The 24413-nt window shown below is 41.7% G+C and overlaps 1 protein-coding gene across 1 annotated transcript in view; it reads right to left on the bottom strand.

Moving 5' to 3' along the window:
* Positions 1-24413, bottom strand: part of LOC129101995 (formin-binding protein 1) — a 57082-nt gene that overhangs the window by 14952 nt on the left and 17717 nt on the right. The window contains 7 exon segments of the mRNA XM_054611896.1: positions 1879-2025; positions 3108-3236; positions 7559-7663; positions 9448-9510; positions 16295-16442; positions 16839-16895; positions 22215-22330. Of these exon segments, the coding sequence (XP_054467871.1) occupies positions 1879-2025; positions 3108-3236; positions 7559-7663; positions 9448-9510; positions 16295-16442; positions 16839-16895; positions 22215-22330 (765 nt within the window).

Raw genomic sequence — 24413 nt, 5'->3', positions numbered from 1 at the left:
GGGAGAGTGGAGGTGGAAATCAGTGACAGCCTTGGCCTTGATAAACTTTCATCTACTTTTTAAAATGTAAATATCAATATTCATTTATTTAATTATTGGTCATTTTAAATGTAATATGTTTTCTAGTTTTATTCATATGCTGACATATTCTGGATTGCAGTAAAAAAGCGTGCTCTGTGCAAGCAAGTTATTCTGTTACTATCTTTATATTTATTTATTGATTCTATCTACTTTTATTTTTTATTTCTTATTTTTCAAATGTGCAGCACTTTGAGCTACATAGTCTGTATGAAATGTGCTACATAAATAAAGATTATTATTATTATTATTATTAATGGAAGAATCATAAAACACAAAGCAATGACTAAAAAAGAGGGATGTCTGTTTGTATAGATTGTTCTGCTAATCAGCAGGTCTGGAGATAAGATGCAACAACATAGTGGGCCTGGTGACTCTCTTGTTTATAGTAGGTTTAGTCTGATAACAGTTCATGAGTGTATCATGAAGAGAGAGAGAGAGAGGGAGAGAGAGATAGAGAGAGAGAGAGAGACGTTGTCGTTATCCAGTTTGTAGGCCACAGCAGAAGGAGGAAAAGGCCTCAATCTGTCAGGCAGGAGTTATGACAAAAACACTGAGGTTGGGGGGGAAACAGCCAGGCTCATCAGACACAGGAAGAAGGACATTAATCAAGTGCAGTGTGCATCAGCCTGAACCAACTGATAAGGGCATATAGGGGTTCTGGTTTGGGGTTTAGATCGGTGGGGGGGTCAGAGATTGTGCACTCTGTACATGAGAGAAGACCACAAGAGGAAGAGAGACGAAGACAAGGGAAGGAGCATGTGACGTTTTATTCCCCGCCGTTGTTTACTGTCACAGGCTGGAGTCATCTCCCTGGAGCTGGACCAAGCCAACAGCTAGACTCACACACACACACACACACACACACACACACACACACACACACACACACACACACACACACACACACACACACACACACACACACACACAGATTCTATACGGTCCCTGGGGATAGTTTTGTTTTTTTGTCATATGGCAGACGGTCAACATGTGACAAATCTCAATAAATCACACTGCTGATTTTCTCTTCGACGTAGATGAATGCTGCCTTCCACGTCCAAATAATAATAGGCCACATGACAGAACGTCAGCCAACATCTGTTTATTAGCGACGTAGATGAGCTCATCAACAGAAGGTTTAGACTATATGAAGCACAGTGATTCAACTTCCTCCTAATTCCAGAACAAGGAGAAGTAAAAAAATAAAATAAAAAAAAGCAGTTTAACAAATTGGGAAATAACCTCTTTCACTTTCTGACAGAGAGTAAGATGAAAAGATTAATACCACTATCATACTGTCCGTTGAATATAAGGCTAACGGCATATTATCTTACATTTGGACAGGGCTAGGCTAGCTGTTTCCCCCTGATTTAAGTCTTTATGCTATGCTACGCTAGCTAGCTAGCGGCTTCTGATTTACAGAGCAGACACGAGAGTGCTATAAATCTTCTGATAAAACTCCCTTTTATTCCCCCCAAATATCAAACTATAACTTTATATTTTATGGGCTGCAGCCACCCTTCCTCTGCCACCACTTTAAAAGCACTTTGTCTGTTCACAGGTGGGCTGTTTTTATTTTTCAAAAGGCCCCCAAGAGCACCAAACCCAGCGGCACACTTGTTGTTTAAATGAAAGCCTAATCGGTGGTGTGTGAGTTGTGACTGACTGACGCACTTGGCTGAGTGAGTTATACGTCCCATATGGTGGTCTGTGTCTCTCTGTGTGTGTGTGTGTGTGTGTGTGTGTGTGTGTGTGTGTGTGTGTGTGTGTGCATATATCTCATTTCTGTATACTCACAGTCTTGGGCTCGATGGACTCGGCGGCTTTCGTCATGCCGTCTAAACATTTCCCCACGATGGGCAACACTTGTCGGTCCACGTCGGCAAACGTCTTCATGCACACTCCTATCCTGTCAATTCTTTTCTCCTCCATGTCTTGAAGTTTCTACGCCAAGAAAAAAAAAATGCAGGCATATTCACAATTCTCTTATGCCTCATAAAGAATAACTATAATTCAGAACTTTATGTTAAGTACAACTTAAACAAAAGACAAAGATCCCTATGTGCACAGTTACGCTCAGGAACATTACCATTAGCCCTAGAGACTGGTTGGTTTCATTCCACTCCAGAGGAGGACAGAATCTGTTTGTTGTGTGAGCTCTGGGAAATTGAAAATGAGGGGCACTTTTTGTTTTACTGTCCTGTTTACGAGGACATAAGGCATAAGGGTCTTCAGTAAAAATGACTTCCATTTATGTTGATTTCTTTCGGCTGGATGATTATGAAAAACTTGAGTTGTGTTTTAGGAAAGGAACCTTCTTTGTAGCAGTTTTTATTTGCCAGGCCTGGGAGAGAAGGCAGAATGTTTTGTTTAAGATGGAGCGGTGAAGCAACATGTCCTTTTGTAATCAAATGTGACCTGATGAGATGTAGATCCACTGCAGCTGTACTGTTGGTGTCTTGTAAAACCATGAGGGTTGGGCACGTTTCTATCTATCTATCTATCTATCTATCTATCTATCTATCTATCTATCTATCTATCTATCTATCTATCTATCTATCTATCTATCTATCTATCTATCTATCTATCTATGCATATTACACCTTTTCTAAATGTTGGAGCCTATATTAAAAACAAACAAAAAAAACAGCCCTAGATAAGTGAAAACTCTGAAGTGAAAAAGATTGTGATTCCAAGCTCAATAGCTGAAAAAGTGTAGGAAAACAACTGCATTCCTCATAATGATGTCTCGTTCCCATCAGTGTTTCAGTGAGTGTATTTTTAGCAGTGGACCCAGAGGGGAGTGTGGGTGGAGGGTTGCAAACAGCATTGAATTCGCAAGCCTACTAATGATTTCACATGAATGCACCATTCTGGCAGACCCTTCAATCAGTCGGCACTTTGAGCTTCATTTTCAGAGACAAAAAAAAAAAAGAAACTAGCACTTGCACTTAGAAAAACTACTTTCTAAGTGCAACAACGAATCAGATGAATTAGGACGTAGGCTGCGGTGCTGGTATATTTACCTGGAATATGTTGGGGATAACTGTGAAGTAATGTTCATTCTGCTCCTGGTTGAACTTTTGCAGGTAGGAGGAGTACTCGCTCTTACTGTCTGCAGCCATCTGGTGCCTCGACTGAGCATGCTGTCGTGCCTGAAGAGAAAAAAACACACACAACACACAAATGTGCACATCAGAGTCACGCTCTACTCAATAAACCTCAGGGTCCCCCGATTAACACAAACATATGGGGTTACACACAAGACGCAGCCAGAGCTTAAAAAAAACCTACATGAGTTTGACACATTTGTGCTTATCAGTGTTCATGCACGCACGTGTACGCACATAAACATAAAGCTTTTGGACGCACGGTCAGAGGTGCAACATTTCTGCGGCAACGGTCATTGGCATTAGACCGTACAGTATGTAGACCGGAACAAACACATAAAACAAGAGCCTGCAGTGCCTGCAGAATGGGGGGGATTTGGATTTTGATTGCCCGCCCAGTCTGGCGTATCCCTACCGTCGATAATGTTGATTATTTTAAGCTAGTTCGGTCTCGGGGAGGCAAGGCAGGCAGTCAGAAACGCAGCAGGGGCAGCCTATTACAGATCCAAGGCGAGCAGATGGAGATGAGATTATCTCAGCTAGACAGCATGTGGGATGTGTGTGTGTGTGTGTGTGTGTGTGTGTGTGTGTGTGTGTGTGCGTTGTATGTGTACTGTAGCAAAGTACTCGTATCTGTTTCCTCTTTTTCATCAGATCTGAGGCCTGTCAGCACATACATAGTAGTTTCATTGGGTCACCTATAACAAAGAATAACCTTATGAACCCTTGATCGCATGTGGTCAACTGAATGTTGATGCACAGGGGGGGGGGAGTGTTGCTGTATAACGGTGCGGGGCAGTAGAGGGAACATAACCCCGATGTGTCACAGTCCTGTGGGAAACATCGTCCAGGTTTCACCCACGCACCAATCTGAGGCAAGAGCTGAGGCAAGAGCTGAGTTTCTCAGCGCTCACGCACATATGGGTAAGCAATAAATTACATAATAGAAATAAAAGGAGGACATCGGAGTGGAGACACCCGTCAGACACAAAGGCACATTATAATTCCAGCACAGGAGGGATGACAGCTAATGCCACGGTGGAAAAAGATAGTCACAGCCTTCAAGAAAAAAGGAATGTGGAATCTAGAGAGAAGCTAAAAAGCACATGTGGAAGTCCAGCTGTTTGAAATCTGCGTGCAGGCCTGTGAGCATGCGTTAAAGGAGTGTGTGCTACGCTGGTGCATGTGCATGCAAAGATGAGGGTAAACATCATCGCCATGGCAACATGGCAGAAAAACGAAACTTGCAGAAAGATCACATCCTGCAGTCATATTCTGGAAATTACCTGAGTTTCTTTTCTATTACTCACATCTCTGTGGCATCTGAAGCATCTCTACATAAATTTCCATCCGTATCTGTATGAATATATATCCGTCGATGAAGATTTGAATAAAAGTTATGAAAACTGCGGCCTTACGCAACATGTTCAGCATTTCTCTAATTTGAATTTTTGTATTTGAATCACGCACACATAAAGTGTTCAGCAGAAGACAGCGAGACAAGCCACTGTACGGGGGTGCAGACCACAGTCAGACAGGACAGGGCGAGTTAACAGTGACCCGGTCGAGGTCTGTGTGTGTCAGACTGCACGGGAGAGCATGTGTGTGTGTGTGTGTGTGTGTCGGGACACGAGTCGAGACAGTGTGTGTTCCCACAGATATAACGGGCTCTCCGGACCTACCTTGTGGGAACTTCGCTTCAAGGCATTGCATAAAATAGATTTACAAACACACACAAACAAAAACAAAAAAGGATTGTTAACCGTTTCCAGCTAAACAAGAAGTTGCCATAGAGGCACTTCCTGGACCACCAGGGCGTGTCATCACTCAAAAGAGGAAGGTGGTATGTGGGTAAGCAAATACAGTCACAACTAAAATTATGGAACTGTAAACCACACTCTACTAGTATTATTACGGCAGAACAGAAGTGGAGAGGAGGGCACTGTTTTATTTTTCAGAAGGCTTTATGACCGATGAGGATCTCCACGACAGGGAAGTCTAAGCGTGCGTGAGAGCCGGGGTTCCTTTTTAAAGAACTGTTAACAGCCTTTGTGGATATCTGGGCTGTCAATCCAAACCCCAAATTGAGGGATTTGTGTGCTGGAAGGAGGAGTGGGAACAGTTAAGAGGTTTTCTCTCCAGCTGCAGATAAAAAACCACAATACCTCAGCTCAACAAACAGCAGCTTTTAGGCATTACGGGGAATTCACCGACAAGAGCAACTCCTGGAGATATATCTATTTAAATGTTCTTTTATTGTTACTGACAGGCGACTGAGAAAGTTTGTTCCTTCAACTTTCAGATCCTAGATTGGCCTTTTTAGCTTCACACAACACAGCTTACAACAGACATGTGTACCATGCCTTTCACTCATCTGTTCTGTCCGACCCAGACCTATTCACTTACTATGACGCCATAATAAACTAGTCTGAGGGTGTGACGTGTCGTTCCTTCCAGTGATAAATACTCAGAGGCCCTCAAAATAATGAGAGGAATATGCCTCTGCAAAGAAAATGACACACTGTGATACATGGTCTGTCTTTCTGGGCCTTAGTGTAATGACCAAATCGGTTTCTTACAACAAAAAAACGTGTAATGATAGAAGTGAACTAGTAACTATACACTCCAAACGCAACCTGGGTCTTATTCTTATAATTATGGGCATTCAGATGGCATCATAATAACATCATCACCTGCATCAGAGAAGTTTGGAAGAGTGGACTTGAGAGTCTTTAAAAGCTTCCCAAATAAACTTCAGTTTTATATAAATCATAAATTACTTTATGATTTTTTTTTTTTTTAAAAACAACGAAAACGGAAAAATGTTTAATTTAGTACTTTCTTGCTTAATAGTCAGTATCGTATCGTGTGTAATGGCAATAATCTGGCCTTCCGATATTGCGATAAGTAAGGAGATATGTTCAGATTTTTCTCTAATCTAATCTCAGGAAAAACCGTTATAGTATAAACAGGAGGCTCAACTGCATTCACCATCTTACGAAAGCCAGAAGATCAATTACAACACTGCTTTCTTACAGTCAGGGTTCAAACACAACGCGACATGAACCACTGTCTGCCACAACATTTTACATGTAAACTATTATTTAAAAATCAACATAGTTCTGGGGAATATAAACAGTAAAACAAAACGAAAAATCTCAATACTAAAACAGATCAATATTTTCTTAAAGCCCTAGAGTAGAGATGGAACGGAAGTTTGATTTCCGAGGCATGAATGGAAACTAAAAGTCAATAGAAAACGGTCAGCAGAAATGTAAATAATACAAACAAGCAATCCTTTATGGTCGAGTGGGGTACGTTTTGCTAAATTTTGCATAATAAAGAGCTGTTTAAATGATCCCTTTACACAAAACACTGATACGAACTAAACCACTGAATGTTGTGTGATGTGTGAGTCTTTCATGCTTCAATAAATGAAATAACTGTAATCAGATACAACACCACTCTTGTTACACAACTAGTTTCTTGAGCTGCTGTGCCGGGTCTTACCAGCTGAGTTCAGTGTTAGCCTAAGCCTATTGTAGCTCTTTGGCTGTATGTCCGGAGCGCAGAAAGGCTCTTTATTCCTGCCTGAATTTGCATAATAATCGGGTCTGAACTGTGTCAACTCTGACTCTGAGCTCTGCTCCAACAGCTGACGAAGCAGCTAGAGCACGCGCTGCTGACCCATGATGCCTTGCGGGCGTGGGAGCCATGTGGCTGAACGATTTTTGAGGGCTCTTTTAATTGGTTATGACAACAGGAAATGACATCAGCTGCAGGCCTGGGGGGGGGGGGCTGTGTGTCTTTAAGTCCTGAGAATCAGACGATCGCTGCATGTGTTGTACGTATTATCACAGAAAGACCAAACTACATGTTTAGATTCTTCACTGTTAAAAATATATATATATATATATATATATATATATATGTGTAACACACACATAAACACACACACGCACCACAGTGGACACAGTCCTCTCTGTTGCTGAGGCCCATACAGGCCACCAGAGTGTTTGGTATCTGCTCTACAGTGATAATGAGGACTCAGTGCTGCTATCAGCTTTGTGTAGCAGCAGATCACTGTGCTGCTGAGACAATGCCAGCTTTTACACACAGTCCCCGGCATCAAACTCATGGTCACTCACAATCTTTGGCTGCCTTTCAAGCTCAGTCGAATGAGGAGTCAGGGCTTTTTGGGGGGTTGTATGGAAGTGGGGGGGAATGTTAAAAGTAAATGGTGAGAGAATTGGGGAGGGTGCAAAGTGGGAGGTCGAGGAAGGCCAGGCAACTGTGTTAAGCATGGGGGGTATAGGACAAGCTTGCGTGATTGGTGGTTTGATGCACGGGAGCGCGATGACACATACCTTTTCCACGTCAGCCTTAGTCACGTTAATGTCAGCATCCATCCTCTCAAAGTATTGCTGTGCTCTGTCTGCCTCTTTGCAGTCCCTCTCAAACCTTCTTTTACACTGAAAAACACACAAAAAAAACACGCAAATTTAATATGATCACGGACATAATTTCAGTAATTTCCTGCCATTAGCTGTAGCAGGAAACACTCTATAACTTGACCTTTTTAAATAAGCGTAGTAATGAGCATTGTGTGTGACAGAGGGCAGTTCATGCCATGGACACAGCCATGGGGTCTAAAAATCTGCAGCCTGCGGATTAAACAAATGTTCATAGTGGCCATTTGTGTACAGGAAAAACAAGCATTCATTCAACCCTCTTTCGACCCCTCCAAGTGAACAATCGGTGTTTGTTGAGCCAGCGTGCACTCTGAACTATGCCTATCTGCCTCGCACACAATGGGATCATTGAACGCACAGCGAAGTTTGAGGAGGACAAGGCAGTTATGCATATCTCTGGCACTCTTTCTCTCTCTCCCCCGTCAAAGGGGCCAGGCAGAGATAAGAAGTGGTGCTCTGTGCAATCTCTCTTTCAGCTGCTTCACTTAAACAAATGAAACCGACATCCCTGGATATGATTTTATCGAGGGCTTTAACAACGATTGGAAGTATAGAGTATTCTAAATCAATGTTACTGACAACTCAAAGGACACACATGGGAAACATTTCTATTTCTAGTTCTACTTTAGGGCTGTAGCAAATGCCTTTTTTCCCCCATTCAAGGCTTCTATTGAGGATCGACTGTTAATTCTCGTTAGATTAAAGCATTTTGTGAATTTGGGAAATGATCACTTCTACTTTTTTCACGCGCTGGAGTTATAATTCTAACTCGACCAATAGTGCAATACTAATAGAATAAGTCTAACTTAATCTTTATCTGCAACTATGCAGAAATATCCGCTTCAAACAGAATTAATAGAAAAACCTGCACAGAATTTAAATTATTAGATTACTAGATTTTGAATTTATAGCTCTATTTTTCTACTTCAGTATTTACTGCCTGTCTGATTGTTAACAGACTAATTTGTGGTAGATCAGCCCACCTGGAAAGAACAATACAAATTGTGAAATTACGCATCAATAAGCTTTAAACCACCATTATGTATCATAATTCCATCTTGGTGTGAGACGCTGTCTTGTATATTCATCCCACGCTTATAACCGTTGCCCAGTCTCCATTTTGAGTCAAATAAATGGCACATTGCATGAGGTTCATGGTTAAGACTGAACATGAGGTCCCTCAGGGCTCTGTACACGGCCCTTTACTGATATTTATTTTTCTTTAGTTAGAAACAGACTGTTTGCCATCCACTGTAAGTTCTCACTTAGCATTTGGTGATGATGTCCTTTATAGTCACACTGCTCCTTCTTAAGCGTCGGTTAAAGCATGTGTTTATTGATCATAAGGCTGCTGATGACTAATTGTACAGCCTTGAGTGATTTTCTCTCTTTGGTCTATGTATATAAAACATTAAATATAGAAAAATATAACATGTCATGAATAAGGTTGGGTTCTGAAAAATGGTTTAACTTTGGGAAAAATACCCGCATTTGTTTATGATTGGAGCTAATGAATCCAGATATCTCTTATCGAACCTTTAGCTTCTCATGTCTTTTTATTACCAAATAGCAATTTAGAAAACATTCAGGTACCGTTATCAAGCTTCTCATTTTTATCATTATAATTATTTATAATTGCTAATTTCTTGGTGTTTAAAGTAATTAAAACAAATATTTAGTTTACAGTTCTAGTTTTGTCTCTCTTGAATCATTGTACCAACTCTGCTCAATCATAACTGTTCTGGTGTGCAGTTGTGGTACTGCACATTAATGGGGTCACTTACTGCTTCCAGCTGTTTCCACGAGCTCTCAATGTGCTGCTGTGCCTTACGGCCATCATGGAAGTGCTGTCAAAAGAGATGGGGAAGGGGGGAAAAAAATTGAGATATTATCATCCTATTCACAAGTTTAAGAGATTTGAAAGCAGGTGACCTTGACATAGTAGGGATAATAAATTAGAAGCAGTCGGAATGAGAGTCTCAACCATACCATTAAACACTATGAATATTACTCACACTGTGTCAGGGAAGTATTAATGTAAGCTGAGAAAGTAGGGCAAATTCAAATAGATATTATATTTTAGCTACATTACAAATTATGACCATACAATCCACAGGCTTAACTCTCAGAGATTTATACAAGCTCCATCATAGAGAATGGCTTCAGGTCGATTTGATTAAAGAGCAGCCACATCAGTGCAACACAGGTGCATCAAGAAAGAACAGTGTTACAATGTCACCATACATTCAGCACAAATACAAAAAAATCAACTGAATAAAGGCCATGTACTAAGTGGATATTCCAAGAAAAAAATAAAAAAGGTCAAATATACTGTAAATCAAGTAACATTGACAACCGAGGAACCAATAACTGTCCTCTGTGCCTTCTGCTAGGGCTCTATGCGTGCATAGAAGGTGCACTACTTTAATGAAGTATTTGAATGAATCATTAAGACTTGAATGAAATCTTCAAAATTCTTAAACAAGGTATATCCAAACAGAAGAGATTTGCAAGATGCAAGAAAGTGTATTTAGTCCAAAAAGGCAATGAACAACTAATATTTATCAACAACTATCGAACATATTCCCATCAAATTTGGTACAGGCATCAATCAGGATGAATTGTAATCACTTGCAACTTGTTGACCCCCTGACTTTTCTGTTAGCCCCACCATCAGGTCAAAATTTAAATTAGCCAATACATCATTTATTTTACCAAATGCCTGCAAAACAAATGACGACCCCATCAGCCTCAGCTTTACTCTGTTTTAAGAGCAACTTAGCAAAAGTTAGCACACAAAAATAAGATGGTGAGAATGTTAAATAGTATACCTGTTTAACATCAGCATGTGGAACATTGTAATTGTGAGCATTTAGCTCTTTGGTTAAATACTGTCATACTGATAAACTCCTCTGTCTTCCTGCCTCTGAACAAACATCTCCACTTGATATATGCTTCAATTAAGTATATGAATGACCAGAGGGATAAAAAAAAATAAAAATATCGGGAACATAGAAGCCAGATATTGTAATCTAGGGGTAGACAGACAGGTAAGTTTTGCATATTAGACAAGGCTATAAGGCAGCTGATTGTCTGAACACATAGCACATACGATGTTTTTGTTAAAGGCCTCGCTTGGCCTCTGTCGCTCTAGGAGACCAGAGCACTTGGCCCGGAGGCAGAGCACATCTCTCTACAGCTCCCTGTGTGGATCACAGCCAGACCCCCCCTGGAAACTCCAATTGTAAACCTTTTTTTGAAATTAAGTTGTGATGACCTAAAAAGCACACACATAATTCCTCCATCGCCTGTGGTCACGTTAATCTGCTAAAAAACACTCCCCAAAGAAACAAATTAAAATGATGATGACATTGAGACTTGACTATCAATGAGGTTTCCCCTGGTTACGCTGACTGCGGAAGCTTGGGTCAGTAGCTGAGCTGAATATCGATGCTGCTATTCAATAAAGGACCAGGCCATTGCAGAGAACAGAAAGTTGCACTTTGCATGCATTTCAGCGCAAAAGAAGTACAAGAAAGTCCTCGTTTCTAAGGGGGAATAACTCAAACACACAAGCAAGAGATGTGAAATTAAGACTGATGTAGGAGGCTGCATAAAGGTTAATCCCACCTGAATACTAATGGACATGGGAGTAGTGAGAATGTGCCCTGGTTTACCTCAAATAGTCACACTTCTCATATCCTAAGGTTTCGAGGGAAGCTGAGTAAAATAAGGAAGTGCTCCAGTGTTTCTGAGGAAGTATTTCAGCTCTTACAGAAAACGGGACGTTGTGTCTGATGGTATAATCAAGCATTTTGGGTTTTTTTCCAACCGCTGTGACGACCCTGACCTTCAAATTCCCATTCGATGAAAAGAATCTTGTTCAGTTATGAAAGTATGTCTTATGATAAGATACTACGGAGATACAATGAAGCCTTTTCAAAGCACGCAGCACAAGACTGCGTGACATCGTTACTGTGGAGCATTCTTTCGACCAAACATTTGTATCCATAGCAACATATCTGAAAAAAATATCCAGCATCTCCTGCTTGTCTGCATAAACATATCCTCCATCATTCCGCAGATAAACAAACTACGCTGACACCGTTCTCCAAACAGTTTGATCAGCACCACGAGATTCCTGCTGGAGGATGGAGATCTACAGATCAAAAACAAGAAACACGAGCTCATTCACTTTCAAACACCATAAAAGAGAGTGCATCATCGTTAGTGACTAACAGCCATCTGGGACGCTGTTGCAGATGTTCTGCAGAGTCAGCCTCTCTGTGTTTAAATTATATACTCTGCAGAGATACTCCCCCCCGGTTCACTCAGTCCTCATGTTCACCGTAAGAGAGAGTGGACTCGACCTGTCTTTCTCCCACACGTCCTTCTCAGTAACAGCATGTGACTGCTGGCACTGTCAGGGACATCTGGGACACTTCAACAGGTCGCTGACCTGAAGCTGCCACTCTCAGTTACCCGGACACAGCGACAGAGTAACAAAGCTGGACAGATTCTTAACCTGGACAACAAACCTTTAACCACATTGATACATTAACCGAAAGACAGAAGCAGTGGAAAATATGATTATCAACCACCAAAGCACATTAAATCAGCAGGTTTAATGTTAACATAAATGTTCTAAATACGGGATTCAGAGCAATAATATAGTGGCAAACATCTATTTAAAAAATGTAAAGATGAAAAAAACGAAGCCAGTCAACTCAATCGATACAATTCCATTTGAAATAGTCTATTTTTTACAGGTGTGCATTATGGTGTCTAAAGTATGAGTTACAGCAGCTTCTATCTACTGCCGGCCTTAAGTAGACAGGCACTACTTTCTTGTATCAACCCTGTACAAGACTGAGCTGATGGGTGTGTGTGTGTGTGTGTGTGTGTGTGTGTGACATGCAGCTCTGTGTGACTCACAAGCTGTCCCTTCCACATATACATTCACAAACTATGTCAAATATGTTAAGGCAAAAACAAAGAAAAGAGCTGAAAGACAGGATAATCCACAAACATCCTCTGCTGTCTGAGAAATAACCCTGACTAAAAACGTCACTCCCAGCACTGCATTTGCACTTTGGAGTCTACTCGTGTGAGGAGGAGCACATGTGCATCTGTGCTCACACACAAGAGCTCTGACTGATCTGTTTGCATTCATTGCCGTGACTTGGTTCATAGGAATGTGCACCTGCAGTCCTGTACAGTTGTCAACACTCATATAATCATCGGGTACTAGAAATAACCACGAGTCATACAAGATCTACAGACCTGAGAGATGATTAAACCTCATGAGCGCTCCACTGACTTTTCCCCTCACGTTTAGACCATTAGAGAGAGCTACTCTATACCAAAGTATTCTGGATCGATATGTGCGTGCAGCAGCTATGGCAAGATCCTAGATCAATTCTCCTTCTCGGCTTTTCTATTTGTCTTTCCGCTCAACACCGGAAGGCACGTGAGGTCACTCCAGAGAGACACACTGTTCTTCCATTGTGGTTGAAGCTCTCCTCTCTGCCTCCTAAAAGATAAATGAGGACAGTATCTTCTGCCAAAACCACCTCAAGATGTTTTATAGCGTATTATAGTTTTCAGCTGAGCACTCGCTCTGCCAGCTGAAGATGTATTCTTTTATGTTTCTAGCTGGTTGAACATGTCACATCGCAGCAGGATAAGACAGATAAACCCCCCCCCAAACACTGAGAGATATAATCATGTGCTGATGGTGCAAGTGGACTGAAAAGAGCACACACTGTACTAATCCTCCGGGGGACTTCATTAACACATGTCGATATTAGAAAACATGGATACACTTGAGTGTTCATTAATAGTTAGAAAGCGGCTCAGATTGTACAAAAAGTAGTGCTGTGATGAAGAATGTTACTTGGACAAAATTGGGACCATTGTTCTGATTTCATACAAAAAAAAGTTACAGTATCGCAATATATTGAATGGTAACCCCTGTATCATTATACGTATCATATCACCATATTCTTGCCTAGTCGGTATGTGCATTAGTTAGTTATTTCTAAGTGTTACAGTAAACGGGAAGTCTCTGGAGGTCTTGCTGGGTCTTTAAGGGTCTTCGTCAGTCCTCATTAGAGAGGATACCTAAGCCCTGTGATCAGAGTGCTGGTGAGGACAGCAGTTTGCTGACCGAACACCTCACTATGATTCCTCAGCACAATCACAGTCCAGCGAGACTTAGGCTCTTCATCCCACATTAACCCCTGACTGCTCTTCATCATTGCCTACTATACTATTAGACCATAAACAAGCAGTGCCCGGCGAATACGATGGCTTCTCACTGAGATCCTGGTATATTTTGAGATTTCTTCCTGTGCCTTTTATGATTCACAGCTAATGAAAGAAATATGTTTGCATAAATAAGATAAAAGGAGTGATATGACCTAATAAAAGCAGGTTCAACTTTTGTAAAAAAAACCAAAAAAAAACGACTGTATCTGCTCTCAAGTCAAACCCTTCAAGAAAACATTCTTGGCCTCACCTCCTGTGCCACCCCATGCCGAGCTTAGCGAGAGGTTCACTCAGGGAAACGGAGAAGGGGGAGGTGGGTAGAGTTACAAAACAACCCCACGTGAGGAACTAATGAGGTATTATTTTTCTCTCTCCTTCAGGTTTTGTAGTGGGGATTTTACCTGTCCAATAAACTCTCCATAAACCCAGGAAAGGCGGGACCTGACCCTCCTCTAATCCCACTGTCTGGGTCGGCCCGCATAGCTTTGTCTGACATAGACGCAAATAGAAAAAAAAAAGAAAAAAGAGATGAACGGATGAAAAACACAGAGTGGAGCTTAGAAATTCATGTGAGTGATACCAGAGAAAAGAATGATGCGGAAGCTGGGAAATGCATGGGTAATAACTGCTTTACAAACACATTTCACTTGTTTTGGTTTCAAACTGACTTACTATGAAACCCTCAATGTTGTTTGGTGAAAAACAAAGGTCAATTTTGATGAAGATCTTTTTCTTTGTAGATTGGGACTTTTAGCTTAGTGGCCTTTTCAAAACCTTCCCCATCATGTTCTCCCTTTGTGTTTGTATGTTCCTGTTTGTGTTGTCTGGAGCTGGGCGTGGCTTCCTGATCGGCTGCCACTCAAGCCCCCACATCTGCTGCTCATCTGCAATCAAGCCACCTACACTCTCTGCTGCATAAAAGCCTGGTTCACTGCACACCAGTTCTCTGGATTCCAGCCTCCTGTTTATCCTCAGTTTGCCTCAGTCCCTCTGCTACAAATAATTCTTGCTTCACCCCCCGCAAAAAATTTCCACATCAAGGTTTCATGGACAATTACTTAGTGTTATTTGCCATCATTCTTGAGAGTGATGTGGGTGCTAGTGTGTCTTTGAATGAAAACTGAAATGAATAAAAAAAGAGCTAAGTGGGCCACATTTACCCTACAAGGACAGCGTTCTGAATACGAATGAGGAACTACTTGCTCAGTGACTTTTAGATGAAACGATCTTCTGTTCAGAAAAAAGACACTCTGAGTTTTGGGTTCATGCTATGAAGGGGAAACCCCCCCCCCCCCCCCAGCACTGTCTTTGTTTAGTCACGAGCGGCAGACACATGACAAACTATGAGGAGAGAGGGGGGGAGAGGAAAACTGTTCATATTTATAAATAAAATAGCGGAAAACTTAAGAGAAGTGAGGAGGAAGCGAGGTGTCAGAGTGACATCCTGCAGCCTCAAGACAGCGTGGGCCTGACCCTGGACCCTCTATCTGGACACTAGAGATACAGATGCTATGCCAAGCCAAACCAAGCCAGGCTAAACCAAAGCCAAAAGAGCAGAACGGGCCTGGGGGCGGTGGATGATTCCCCTTCTGACTTGCTAGAAATCCCCTTTTCTCTCTTTGTTTGCTGCAACTAAAAACCAAGTTAAAAATCTAAACTGATCTGGCTTCCTGTATTAAGGTAGCGAACAAAGCAACATGAATACCACCAGTTGTGCACATATACTATAAAAAAAAAAAAGGTCACTGTGCCTTTGAGCAGCCCTCTGGTTTTGGTTTTCCACTCCAGTTCCCTCAGCTGGACTTCCGTGACACATGAGTCCATGACAGATCTTTCAGAAAGTACTTTTTTTTTTCCCCCAGCTGGGTAGTTTTCTCTCTGCTCCTCCACTGACTCTATGGCTGTAATGGCTGCCACGCTGTTATCTATGAATCATGTGCAGCAGGTCCACCGCTCTTCCAAATCACTTTATGATGATGGTGAGTACGAAAGTGACTTCAGCATTTAAGAATAGTGTGTGGTGCACCAATCTGTTGTAAGATGGTTTATAAAAGAGAGAAATAAGCCTGTAATGATGGAGAGACGAGGACTTTGTTCCATAAAAAGGACTCAGTCAGTCACGTCCTGCACTTCTGGCGAGCCTTTGGGGTGTATCTATATTTACTCAGCGATGACCTCAGTCCATGGAGAGTAGAGTATGCAGAGGGAATGGGCTACTTCATTTCTTGTAGGCCAGTGTGTCTTTTTTTTCCTTTAAAAAAAATCTGTATCCTTCTGTCTAAAGTTTCATTTAAAGCACTGCCAAAATGATGAGGAACTAGCAATATTGAATACGTGTGAATATATAAAAATATGTCTCACCGATTTTCTCTCGGTCTTGATCTCCTGAAGGTAGCGTGAAAGCTCGGTGATGATTTGAGACGTCAGGTTCTCCGCTATGACCTCGTGTTGACCCGCGTAGTCATTCAACTCGTTCAGGGATGTCAGGAAGGCTCGACAGAAGGTGTACCTGGTGAGAGACAGGAAGTGATGTCAGAGGAAAGGTGGTTGCCATGTTGCAAAGGCCGATGGGAACACGGTGATCATGTTAAGAAATGATAGTATAGTAGTGTTGATTTGGTTTGGAACAGATTTATGATTCAAAAAAGAACATGTTAAAGGAATGGTTTGGCATTTTGGGGAAAAACCCTTATTGATTTCTGGCGGAGAATAAGGTGAGATACAAGGCTAAGGCTAGCAGTTAGCTTAGCTTAGCATAAAGACTGGAAACATCAGTAAAAACATCAACTCTCCGTTATACATGTGGTCATATCCATTCTCTGCCAGAAAGAAAATGTCACTATATTTTCCGAAACATATTAAATATTCCTTCAATCAATTCCACGTGCAGGGCCCTTTAACTTACTTGCTCTCATCCTCTTCTCGTGAGTTCTTCTTGGGTTGATACTTCTTTGATAAATTCCTGTGAGGACAAAGAGTTCAGACTTGTCAGACATTTCTTACAGTATCTTTCTTGAGCACACAGTCTGCAGACGGGTGGTACACCATTCCCATTATCTTTCCCTGACACTGCCCTCATGGACCTGCCAAAGGATCATCCAGCACACCATTCAATCCAGCAGAGTGCTTTCTGCTGCTTTCCACAACATCCTCTCTTCATCTCTTCGGGTCATGAATCATGCCCCCCAGGAGAATGCATGCAGAACCAGTCACCAGAAACAAGTGTGCTTTTCAATATGCAGCCATTGCCCTTGTTTTGACTCCGGCTGCATGTTAGAGGCACGAGATGAGTGCAGTGTGAGGAGGAGGAGAAGGAAAAATGAGGTGTTGTGTAGAGATGAAAGGGAATGTCAGTGTACACGCTGTCTGTGAATTAATATTGTTGGGAATAGGCCTTGAATAACAACTTTTATTATGGTTATGAAGGTCTTTCAATGGCTTTGTCTCAACCTGGCAACCGTTGTGCTGTTTGACAGGTTACCGTGCATCATGTCACGTTTGTTTCATCATGTTAGTGTTAAACGCTCACCAACTAACTGTGCTGATGCTCCGTTTGATGGCGACTCTGTCAACAGAACATAATAACGTGCACTATGCTCTGATGGATTTGGGTGCACATTGTGTGCTTATGCCTCCAGGATCCTTTGTCTAATTAAAGAGCAGTGTTCTCAATTTAAAAATGAACAACAAAGCGGTGCACAAAACATAAATACAGGCCGACACAAACAAGAAAAGTCGTATACATGTTCACTAAGACAGAGCGAATCTTAGTGTAACAATGACTCAGCAGAGAGTCATACTCTAACTTTCTAATCCTATTTTACGTCTCGCATTTCAGTCTATTGCTTATTCGATTTTTTTTGTTAGGACAATTGCTAGGATAAAAGCAATGCTAATTTGTAACAATTGAATATAAGAAAAATCAAAATTATTACTGTAAGTCAATGTGAATAGGTTTGTTAGAGTTTGCTTCGTTATTAATGGTGCTGTTAGATTGCTGCTAGACCGACCAGTTATTACAGTTGTGTGTCTCCCTTCGTGTGCAGCAAGCAGGAGAGCAAACCTTTCTTTGACCACAGAGAAAATGTTGTTTTTGAAAGGCTAAATGCCAACAAATATGGATTGAAGCAGAATATTTTGTTGGATTAAAACATTTTGTGGATTTTGGAAATGATTACATCTATCTTTTTCAATAAATTTTGACTTTTGGAACCTCTGGAGTTATTGGAAATGTTTGGATCTAGCAAGTCTGAAACAATCATACTCAGCCACCACTGGAATCTTACTCTACAAATACACTGATACTTATAATAATACTATAGTCTAATGTTTTACCTGCAACTGTGCAGAACTACCGTCTTTTAACAGAAACTGTATTACAATCGCCATACATACAGGTACATGCATGAAATTTGACCTATGCATTTAACAGTCCTAAACATTAGGAGCAGTGAGCTGCTGTAAAGCGTCGAGAAGCATCTTGAGATTTCGTGTCTCACTCAAGGACACTTTGACGCGGGGACAGTAGGAGCTGCGAATAAAAAAAACGCCACTGTTGTGCTAAGAGGACTTCCCTATCGTCCCTCTGAGCCAAAGCGCCACGCAATGAATGCACAGATATGAAAAAAAACCAACAATCTCCGCAGCATTTGAATGCTGATATACAATTTGAATGTCAACGTAATGAATGAAGCTTCAAACTATTCATTACAGCCCTACAGCCCTGAATTCACTGATGGAATCTTTATGCCCCAGCTTGTACATTTTGTAAAAAAGGGCGTGCAAATTCCTACTGTAATAAATAATACACGCGTTACAAAAAAAAAAAAAAAAAAAAAAAACCTACATGTAATGTGTGTCTCGCTCTGCTCACATCCCCCACCTCGCCTCTCCTCCCTGGTGGTGTTTGCACTGTTGCTAGGCAGATATATCTGTCTATCTCTCTTCCTGTCCTTCTCACCCCATCTCTAGTTATAGAGCTATTAACCACCAACTCATTCAGTCACTCACAGGCAGATTACGTATGTCAGATTGTATTTGCTCACCTCAACATAGTATTTATCAAACTTAATATTAAAATAAGGGTTGCAGCTTAATAAGGGGGATGAAATATCCGCTGTCAAATGTATGTTTGTGTACGTGTGTGTCATTGTGTCTGTGTGTGTCTCTGTCTGGAAGATGATACCGCATGGCTGCTTCATGCTGGTTCACACTGTAACCCCAGTCTCTTTTGTTAGCAGGACTTTATTCCCACTGTGTTATGGATTATGCCAGACTGGAATGTGGGGGGGAGGAGGCATTAATGCATTGCCCTGCAATGACTAGACTGGAGCATTGTGCATGTTTACACCGATGCAGTGGAAGAGGATTATTCATGGATTAGTGCAGTGTGTGTGTGTGAGCGGTGATAGAAATGGTACAAAGTAGTGTTATAGCCATGGAAGACGTTCAATCGGTGTATGTATGCTAGTTTAAAAAAGAGTGTCTTTGTATGATCACAGCTGAACCTTCAGCTAGTTATCAATAATGACTATCCTCACTCACCAAGTTCTGTGGGTCATTTTCAAAGCAGCAAGTGTAACTCACAACCAGTCTGCAACATTTTGTGAATTGGCTTCACTTGGTAGAAGCAGTGTCTTAAAACTTGCATTCTATCTTCTGACCAGCAGGTTGAAAAATAATTCAGATTGTATGGAAGTCTACGAGAAATTGACCCTACTTTTCACTTGTTTTATTAACTCAGCAAACATTGTAAACATGAGTTTATGTTCTCAATCGCTAGTTTAAATCTTCTTCAATACAGCATGATGTTCATTTAGTAACTTAGAGTAAAACATACTATAAAGTGCAGTATGCTTTAGGGCGGGCTTATTGTGATGGACAGGTCCCTGCCGCTACCAGAGCCGTAAACTGCGTCTCTACGTCACTCCTCCGTATTCCAAATATGGTAACTTCCGTTCATTGGTTGCAAAAAATAAAGATGGCGACGGCCAATTATCAAAGATGGCGACGTTGAAACTTCATAACGGCAGTCCACAAACCAACAGGTGAAGTCACGATGACTACATCCACTTCTTGTAAACATGCTCATAACATTAGGGCTGAAACTAGCAAATATTTACACTATCGGTCTACTGAATATATATTCTTGATTAATCATTTTATAAAAAACATTTTTTCAAAATGTCTTCTCTGCGCCCAGGTCCTCACATGTTGTCCAGTCAACACAAAACCCAAAGGTACTCAATTGACTTTCAGATAAGACAAGGAGAAAAATGACTTTAACCGTTCATTGATCATCAAATAGTTGCCGATTATTTTTCTCTCAGTTGACTTATTTATTAATAGATTAATCCTTTCGTGTCCCAGTAAGTCAGCATCTGTAAAACCAGACCTGTGAAATGGTTTGTGTTATGTCACGTGTTATGACATGTAGAAGCATGTTGCGTCTGGAAGGAGAACAGAAGGAAAAAAATCTACCTGACAACACTGATGAGAGAAAAGAGGACTGGATCAGAGGGCCAATTCCATTACTTCATTAGATCAAACAGCCCGGCGTTTCTTTTGGTTTAAGCATCCCCGTTCGATTAAGCCTGATTTCATGAGCTAAGATTTAGAACTAAAGGGATAATGAGTCCTGAGATATGGCCAAGTAGCACCACAACAAAGAAGCACAGTGTGTTAAAAACACAGGAAAACCCTATGACTCAGGCTATCCTGTCAGTATATACTAATTTCCTCATTTCAGCCTTTTTCTGACAAATGTGCCAATGTGCATGTGTGTGTGTGTGTGTGTGTGTGTGTGTGTGTGTGTGTGTGTGTGTGTGTGTGTGTGTGTGTGTGTGTGTGTGTGTGTGTGTGTGTGTGTGTGTGTGTGCATAGATAAGAGACCCAGTTTGACTGCGGGCCCTCTGTGTAAGCACATTGACTGAAAACATCCGCACCATCTGTGGAGCCTGAAGTTCAATAAAAGCCGACCTGACGACCACAATATCTGCTGAATAATTTAGGCTTTTGCAGTAATGTATTTTGGATAAAAATTTAAATTATTCAGAAGTTATACACATTCAAAAAGGGAAATGTATGCACCATAAAAGGGGTATGAATGCACTTGAATACTTTCTCTTAATACATCAATTACTTTGAATAACTTTGACAATGTTTCCGGGATGCAAATGAGTAGGAAGAAAAAAAGAACGGAGCACCATTTGGGTGAAACTAAATTCAATAAGTTTGATATGTGATTGTCCCTGGTTGTGAAAACGTCCTGGGTGCAGGGATGTGCAGTACGATTAATGCATGCATGCAAACACAGACAGCTAGTCCTATTATCTCAAGCTGACTTAATTCTCTCAAAGAGGAGTGGTATGGTCTGTAGAGGATCTGTTGCCGGGGGTTGCTATGCGAATACTGGATTGGTATTGGCCCGGTCACTATGAAATGGGGGTTGGGGTCAATACTTAGAGCATTAGCCATATTGCCGGGCCTCTTTAAAAGATGAGGATTGCGGATTTGCGGGGGGTATCTCCTACTGTGTTGGGATGCACGAGGACTTAAGAGATGGATCCTCTCAGTGCAGGGACTGCTCGTGCACCCATCACTGCACCAAAAACACTGTGTGTGTGTGTGTGTGTGTGTGTGTGTGTGTGTGTGTGTGTGTGTGTGTGTGTGTGTGTGTGTGTGTGTGTGTGTGTGTGTGTGTGTGTGTGTGTGTGTGTGTGTGTGTGTCGGGGCAGAATAGGAGGGGGCGGGCCAACACTTGTGGTTGGCGGAAAAAAAGAAAGAAGAGAAAATCTGGGTCAGACCTGGGGTTGATAATGCTGATACCTACTAGTCTCTATGGAAACACAAGCTCCACCCCCATCCCCCCACAACCTGACTTCCTCTCGCCTGAAGCAGAAGCTAGCAAGAGCAGACAGCGTGCATGCACAAGAGAGTGATAGAGAGAGAGAGAGAGAGAGAGAGAGAGAGAGAGGCAGACAGAAAGACAGAGGAGGAAATAGAAATCGTTCTAAGGCCTGTTTATTTAGATCTACACGTGCACAAAACAAATATGCTTATTAATACAACACTGCTGATGCACTGCTCGCCGCCGTATGAGAGTTCTCGTGTCAGTTTCCCCCCCCCAGAGGGAGGTCAGAGGTCACTGTCGGCTACATAACAAGCTGATGCGGATTCAGTTTCCTGTTTCAAGGACACTTCAGTCCTGCTGTAGAAGGGTGGGATTCTTCATCTACCGCTTAACCCTGAATATGGATCATATATCAGCTGGAGCACTCACCTAATTTGTTTTGCATAGCTGGTTTCAATCTCTGATCTCTCCTTGACAAATTTGGTGTACTTCTCCACGAACTCGATCCCCCACTGTGTATGCTTCTCCAAGTTGTCAAACTGATCCTGCAGAAGAAGAAAAAAGAAGATGGAATGATTAAATCACTCAGAGACAAAAGAGATGGCCATCTGACAGAATCAAGAGTACAGGAAAAAGGAAGAGAAACATACTAAAAGATTGAATCACCAGATGACGACATTGTGTTATTTACAGTACCAGTCAAAAGTTTGACCACATCCTTCTCATTCAATGGTTTTTCATTAATATTGAAGACATCCAAACTATGAAGGAACCCATATGTAATTATGTGGTAAACAAACAAATGCTCAACAAAGCAGAATATGTTTTATATTTTACATTCTTCAAAGTAGTTGAATGAGAAGGTGTGTCCAAACTTTTGACTGGTACTGTATATTGCAGGATGGCATGCTGAATTCAAGTGTGCATCAAAAAAATACCCATTTTAGTATTCAGGAATAGCCTATACACATTTTCACTAACTATAAAATCAAAAAATTCTATTGGGAGCAGCAGAAATATTGTCTATCTGCCTAATCTCAACCAAATCAATCAGGCATATATATGTCGGTCAATGTGTTCACTCTAAACCACTGATCAGACAGAAGCATCTGACCTACTCTCATTGCACCAAAACACACATTTAACACCTTCAGAAGCGACATCCCCTGGTCTGTGACTGACTGACACTGCCATTGTAATTTGCAGCTATCTCTTTAAATCCTTACTACATCTCTACGTGCGGTCTGTTAACGGAGGGTGTAGTGTAGTTCATCGTACAAACAGACCCTGACAGCCTGCACTACTGATAACCAAATACAGCTGTTGGGGCTGAACTCATTATTCATGATCTGCTCCTGACTTGTGAGGAAAAACTGAGCCTCCAGTTGGCTCAGGTCACGTCTTGAAATTCATCAGTACAGAGAAAAAAAAGAGAGAGCATTTGCATCTGAAACGAACACACACGCACACGCACACGCACACACACACACACACACACACACACACACACACACACTTCGGCTAATCTTTACTGACGATCATAAAGATGAACCAAAAACAAAAACAACCTTGGTGTAACTCCAACAGTCCCCCATCCTCTCCTCCACCATGTCTGGAGTCTTCCTGAGTCCTGCTAACAGTTCCTCTAGCGAGGCACACAAGGTATGTGAAGTGTCAGCCCGGAAAAGGTTTGTCTGATTCTCTGAACGAAACCACGCGATGCGTCTCTGCACTAAAAGCATCTTCATATCGAAGACACAGGAAGCGGTTGTGGTGATGGTGATGAAAAGTTAAAGAGTTACACTTCAGCCTCCACGATCGAGCAGCACTTTAATGAATATTTGCTGAATTTGCTACTAGAATTTGGAGCATGCCGAACATTCAGGACGACACGTTTTGTTTTTTTTAAAGCTTTTGTCGGAGTCACGCGTCGTAGTGACTGTGACCAAATCTCTGAGACACCTTTATGAAGCAGCATTCGCAAATGAAACGACACCCAATCGAAGCACTCAAGGACAACAATGGAGGGCACTTGGCAATGGGAGGGACTTTCCAGTCTGCATTGTTAGGCGGTCTGAATGAGCAATCACTCAACAACAAGCCACTCAACGGAAGAATGACAAGATAAAGCCAAAACAATGAGACATTTAAACCAAAATAATGAAGAGACTCCTCGGCCCCATTACACATATTTGTGTATCTCGCATTTTCTCTACAACAAGCTCCCCATCCTCTTAAATGCCAGAGAGCATGCTGAGATCTGAAACCAAAGTGCTAATTAAAGTCATCAAACAGCATGACTTCATTTTCACTTGTAGGCACCAACAATTCCTGGAAGAAACACAAGACGACAAACCGCACACGTCACTGCAGCCACATCATACACATAAACACCACCCTCCCTCCTCTCTCCAGCACACACACAAAACTCCGATTACCCTTTTTTGCAGGGGCAACATCTTATCCGCCGTGTCTCCGTGTGGAATGAGAACCCTTTTGAAATATCCAAAATCCAGAAAATGCCCATCAAACTTGCGCCTCCTTCCCCTCCCTCAGTAGCAGCGCAACAAAAAGGCTGAGGTTAGGTCAGAGGAGGCATCCACACGACCATTTCCAAGGTATCCCAAA

Source organism: Anoplopoma fimbria, chromosome 14 (genome assembly GCF_027596085.1).
Source record: "Anoplopoma fimbria isolate UVic2021 breed Golden Eagle Sablefish chromosome 14, Afim_UVic_2022, whole genome shotgun sequence".
Taxonomy (NCBI): Eukaryota; Metazoa; Chordata; class Actinopteri; order Perciformes; family Anoplopomatidae; genus Anoplopoma; species Anoplopoma fimbria.
The sequence above is the reverse complement of the archived record's forward strand: the minus strand, read 5'-3'. Positions and strand labels throughout refer to the sequence as shown.